Genomic DNA, 6,040 nt, shown 5'->3' with positions numbered 1-6,040 from the left:
ATGTGTTTATATTACATGATTATGTGATAGTGACAGTTTGGGTCCTATGTAGTCAATGTTGGATATATTGAGATCTCTTGGTCTAATGCCTTATTGCGATGTTCTCGTATGATTGTTCGCTCGCGGGTAGATTATCTGTTCGACTTTCTATCTAATCCTTGACTATATAAGACTTTATGAATTGTATGGAAGACCAGGATTTGGCCGCTGTCAATAGTACGGAAGACCATGATGTAACTCCTGGCAGTGAACTATGGGTTAGGGCCATTTACTCCTTGGGCAGGACCCGTTATGTGAGTTGGGCTGGGCCTATGAACTCTTGGGATGGGCTCGTTGGGTATGGTATATGTATGTGGATAGGATATTGGTTGCTCGGCGCTAGTGTCGAGGATTTTTATGTAGACGCATTGTATGTATGGTGAAATATGTGGTATACTGGGGAACTCAATGACCTTTATGCTTACAGTTGTGGATTAAACTTTTTTGCAGGTCATTTGTGAGAAGAGCTTGACGAGACTATACGCACGCATCAAAGATATTTGTTTTTACAGTTCTGTTAACTTAACTCTGATAATGTATGGTTTTCAATCAATCAAATGTTATTCAATGGTTTTTGAGACAAAGATTTAATGGTTTAATCTATTTTAGAAATGAAAAATATCTTTTTAATTTTTGGGACGTTATAATATTGTTGGTACCAACTCTATACCAGTAGGCTGATTCCCCCGAATGATCTATCTCAAACAGTACAACTCTGGGAACTGATCACTTCCCTTGAAGGTTCTATCATGCCCATCCAAACTTTGACCACTTCCCCTAAAGGATCTATCATGGTCAAGAACACTAACACATACACAAATATAGATAACATAATAAACAAGTTAATGTAACTTACCTGAATCAACAATCAACTGGGCAATACTATTGATGTATGCTAAAATGAACTCGCACCCACCTACATTACATACCAATAACCTCTACTTAGTTTATATTTCATGTATCACTTAATAAAACTTATAGTATACTTAGTTTTTACTTTTTTGTGATAATCACTAGTTCGAGGACCTATTTACCCTTGTTATCCCCATTACTTTAGAATTTTAATATATATTATAAGTAATATTTCCTTATATTTTTTAGGATATAAAACACATGTTCTAATGTTAGTTCTATATTTTCTATAGATCACACAACTTAACCATAAAAATCAACCAATATTCTGGACCAATTTGTGAAGATGGTCACTAACACCTAAAAAGGAGCGAGTAACAGTCTCTGAAAAAAAATATATGTTGGATTTAAGTGTCTAAGATCCTAATGAAATTGGTATAATGTTGATGAACAAAAGTAAATTCCTTTTTGGGTTGCCCTCATACTCTGAAAATGACTTGGATTGATTAAAGGAGAGAGATAAATGCTTTATTAATATATTATATGATTAGTATATTAATTAGAAATAGTAATACTTAACTAAGAATTAATAAAAATTATTTTATAATTAATTATGGGTTAATTAGAATTAATTAAAGGTATGAGGGTTGAATTGTAATTATTCAGAAGTTGAGCAAAAGAGACAATTCAGAGCCTTCCATGAGGTGAACGGTTTTGGAGCCCCCTTTTTAGGGTGTCTAGAAGCCTCCAACTCAGATTAGGAAACAAAATTTAGATAGGGATAAAGTATTATTATTTTATTATTCAAATTTTGGGTTTCTAAGGTATTTGTCAAGTATAAATAGGGTTCTTCCCTAACCAAATTCGTTGATACCTATATACCTAAAGAAATAAGATTTCTTCTTCTCCCCTCTTTCCTATTCGATTCTAGGGTTTCCTCGATTTTTGGGTGTTACACATTAGAGGCTCGCATACTTTTGGAGCTAGTTTTTCAAGGAGATTATCAAGAGTTTTTTATTAGCTTAACTCGACTTAAGCTATAAGGTATGTGGTTCTATTCATGAATTTGATTCATAGGGGTTAAAGTTATTTGTTTCATAAGTATGTTGCTATTATTTGAGAAAAGACATAGATCCATAGGTTACATGTACCTTTAAGAGTTAAGTGAAATTCCACACGTACATATTGATTGTAACCTAAAATTCTAAATAGTGGTATCAGTGTTATGCTTTTCTATTAACTGTACATAGAAGATTAAACCAGAAAAAAAAAATCGATAATTTGTATTGCCACGACGTAGCTAGTCCTCTGCCATGTCGTGGGAACTGCATGAAATTCGAATTTAACAATGTAAATTTGTATTATTATTAAAAAATTAATGTTTAAAATAGTAAAAAGTTAATGTTTAAAACAATTAGGGTTTAGGCATCAAACAAGTTTCTTGTTTTCTAATCTTTCTAAGTATCAAACTATATTATATTAATATTAGAAGCCAAAAATGGGAAATCCATTGGCCCCCACCACCACCCTAAAATCCGCCAATGGCTTATTCTGATTCCTCTATACCAAACATCGTAATGCTAAATCAATAAAGCATAGTGATAGACTAATAAACACAACTTACAAGACATTGTCCTATACAAAAAGACAAACCAAAAACATTGTTTTTTACTTTCTCTACCTCATTATTCCTTAACTTCATTATGAATTCACAGATAAATCATTCAAATAAGAATGAACATTTAGTCTATGAAGGAAAGCAGACAAGCACGGTTGGGAGTTGAGAAATTTAAAAAGATAAAAAAATACTAACCTGTACTTAAGGAATCACATAAAAGACCGGAGGAAAAAGTGGCAACCAACGACTCAGAAAGGTATCATGGTTCAAGATAGCAAAACCACAGTTTTCAGCGAGAGAGACGACCAACACTGACGATCTACATACACTATTATTAGGTTTGTTGGAGTTTATCTTTTTGGCGAGTTTGTAAAAAGCTAAAATGTTTTCTAGAACTTAGATCGGAAACATATATGTATTTTTTTTATATAAATATTTTCTTTAAATTGCTGACAAGTTATACAATTTATGACAAGATTTTGATTTTTTGATTTTTGTTGATTTTTTTCACAATTAAAATTACTTCAAGATTGCAATCAAATGTTATATTATGTAATATAATTAACCGACACTGCCAATTTTTTTAAATAGTAACGCATAAAAATGCATTTTATAAAAATACAAACATCATAACTATATAGTTCTCCACAAATTCAGAGACCCTTTAAAATCGGAGGCCCAATACGACTATACCACTCGCACAACCCGAGAGCCGCCACAACTCCGGTTATACATGAAAACAAGTTTAAAATATGTGTAAAAGGGTGTTTTGTAACATCTGTTGAAACATGAGGGGTGTCAATGAAAAGCCTTAAAACAAGCGGCAAAAGCATGTTATCAAAAATCAAAATGCCAACCCAGACTCACATGCGCCATACTTAACCATCAACCTGATATAAACCATGGTTAACAATGATGTCCTGTATCTGCCGTCCGTTATCTAACCATGGTTGGCCTCCAACTCACCCATATCTCCAGCTATAAATACCGAAGCCCTAGGTTTTCGAAACGCATCGATTTGCATCTGAAGGCGTCTTGATAAACGCCTTTTGATCTTGAGTGTTTTTCGCAATCAAATCAAATCAACATTTTTCAATTTTAATCTTCTCAAGTCAATTCATCAGCGACCATGAGGGAGTGCATCTCGATTCACATCGGTCAGGCCGGTATTCAGGTCGGAAATGCATGTTGGGAACTTTACTGCCTCGAGCATGGCATTCAGGTTTGTCTCGATCTCTCTGTTCGTTTGTATATGCAATGAAAGGCATCGAATTTGCAGAATTTTGAAAGATCTGGTCATTCACATTCATTTTATTTGTTGATCTGATGTTTTTGCATTGGATCTGTGATTCCGATTGTCATTTTCATTAATTTGGTGTTTTTTCATTAGATCTGGCGCCAATCTCGAATCATATGCCAATTGAATATATTTTTATAATATCAGACATTGTTAATTCAAATCTGCATGTTTTTGAGACTAGAAACTTACGGATCTGCATGTTTTATGTTTCGAAAGTGCTTATTTATACTCCCATGTTGAACAAATTGCTGAATTTCTGATTCTTTTGAGTTTCTAGTCGATCTTTTAGCAAGTTTGTCTTTTGTCTTAGATCTAAGATAATTTACTGTGCCATTGGCTATGATTATTTGTCGTCTGCGAAGTTTTTGTTATGTTTTCATCGGATCTTTCATTTTCTGATGAAAAAGGTCAATTACTCTTATCTAATGTCTGATCGGCATATAATGTTCTGATATCCTTTGCAGCCTGATGGTCAGATGCCCAGTGACAAGACAGTCGGAGGAGGCGACGACGCATTCAACACCTTCTTCAGCGAAACCGGTGCCGGAAAGCACGTCCCACGCGCCGTGTTTGTCGATCTAGAACCAACAGTCATCGACGAAGTCAGAACCGGAACCTACCGTCAGCTATTCCACCCCGAACAACTCATCAGCGGCAAAGAAGACGCCGCCAACAACTTCGCCCGTGGTCATTACACAAGTAAGAACACATCTTCACTTCACCAAATTCAATCCTTTTTCTTCTATTTCAATCCCTCTAAACTACTTTCATTTCTTCAGTCGGAAAAGAAATCGTCGACCTCTGTCTCGACCGCATCCGAAAGCTCGCCGACAACTGCACCGGTCTCCAAGGCTTCCTCGTCTTCAACGCCGTCGGAGGTGGTACCGGCTCCGGTCTCGGCTCCCTCCTCCTCGAGCGTCTCTCCGTTGACTACGGAAAAAAGTCAAAGCTCGGATTCACCGTCTACCCATCTCCACAAGTCTCAACATCGGTAGTCGAACCCTACAACAGCGTCTTATCCACCCACTCTCTCCTCGAACACACCGACGTCGCCATTCTTCTCGACAACGAAGCCATCTACGACATCTGCCGCCGGTCACTAGACATCGAACGCCCCACCTACACCAACCTCAACCGCCTCGTCTCCCAAGTCATCTCTTCCCTCACCGCCTCCCTCCGCTTCGACGGTGCTCTGAACGTCGACGTCACTGAATTCCAAACAAATCTCGTCCCATATCCACGTATCCACTTCATGCTTTCTTCTTACGCGCCTGTGATTTCAGCTGAAAAAGCTTACCATGAGCAACTCTCAGTCGCGGAAATCACCAACAGTGCTTTCGAGCCTTCTTCCATGATGGCGAAATGCGACCCCAGACATGGGAAATACATGGCGTGTTGTTTGATGTACAGAGGTGACGTGGTTCCCAAGGATGTGAATGCTGCTGTGGCTACTATCAAAACGAAGAGGACGATTCAGTTTGTGGATTGGTGTCCTACTGGATTCAAGTGTGGGATTAATTACCAGCCACCTACTGTGGTTCCCGGAGGTGATTTGGCGAAGGTGCAGAGAGCTGTTTGTATGATTAGTAATTCGACTTCAGTGGCTGAAGTGTTTTCGAGGATTGACCATAAGTTTGACTTGATGTATGCGAAGAGGGCGTTTGTGCATTGGTATGTGGGTGAGGGGATGGAGGAAGGGGAGTTTAGTGAGGCGAGAGAGGATTTGGCTGCTCTTGAGAAGGATTATGAAGAGGTTGGTGCTGAAGGTGCTGAAGATGAAGGTGATGAAGGTGAAGAGTATTGAGAGAGAAGTTGAATGGTTTGGTTGTTTGTTTGTGTTTTGTTTTATGAGTTTTATCTGGATTTGGTTTGTGATGTGATGTGTTTTGTGTTTGTGGCTATGTGACAAGTAATACTACTACTGTGTTTTCTAGTGTTTTAATTTGTTGAATAATATTTTGTAATTTGTGGTGGTTTGATAGAAGGGATGATAAACAACTAGTCTACTTTTAGCCCTTTTAAAGCTTTTAGTTGATTTTAGAAAAAAAGTTATTTCTTAGAAATTGACTCATATTAGGTGTGTTGATGGGCTGAAAGCGGTGATCGATGATTAGTGATATTGTTAGGTTTCTTGACAGTGCTTATGCTAATATGCTAAATGAGAGAAAGATTAGTGTATACATCGAAAGGAAGAAAACGCAGAAGATGGAGGTATTATGATCATGTCGACT

At 37.3% G+C, this 6,040-nt stretch overlaps 1 protein-coding gene across 2 annotated transcripts; it reads left to right on the top strand.

The window, feature by feature from the left end:
- The first annotated feature begins 3,524 nt into the window (after window positions 1-3,524).
- TUA2 (tubulin alpha-2 chain) lies at window positions 3,525-5,773 on the top strand. Of its 2 annotated transcripts, XM_079070938.1 has the most exons (4): window positions 3,525-3,731; window positions 4,274-4,508; window positions 4,589-5,420; window positions 5,503-5,773. In XM_079070938.1, exons 1-4 carry the CDS (start codon window positions 3,639-3,641, stop codon window positions 5,687-5,689), a joined length of 1,347 nt encoding a protein of 448 aa, XP_078927064.1. In that variant the 5' UTR covers window positions 3,525-3,638; the 3' UTR covers window positions 5,690-5,773. The 2 variants fall into 2 exon arrangements, with proteins under 2 accessions (XP_078927064.1, XP_078927063.1); XM_079070937.1 differs by having other exon boundaries at window positions 4,589-5,773.
- Window positions 5,774-6,040: the final 267 nt, after the last annotated feature.

Source organism: Lactuca virosa, chromosome 9 (assembly GCF_052849685.1).
Source record: "Lactuca virosa cultivar CGN04683 chromosome 9, Lactuca_virosa_CGN04683_v6, whole genome shotgun sequence".
Classification (NCBI taxonomy): domain Eukaryota; kingdom Viridiplantae; phylum Streptophyta; class Magnoliopsida; order Asterales; family Asteraceae; genus Lactuca; species Lactuca virosa.
The sequence above is the reverse complement of the archived record's forward strand: the minus strand, read 5'-3'. Positions and strand labels throughout refer to the sequence as shown.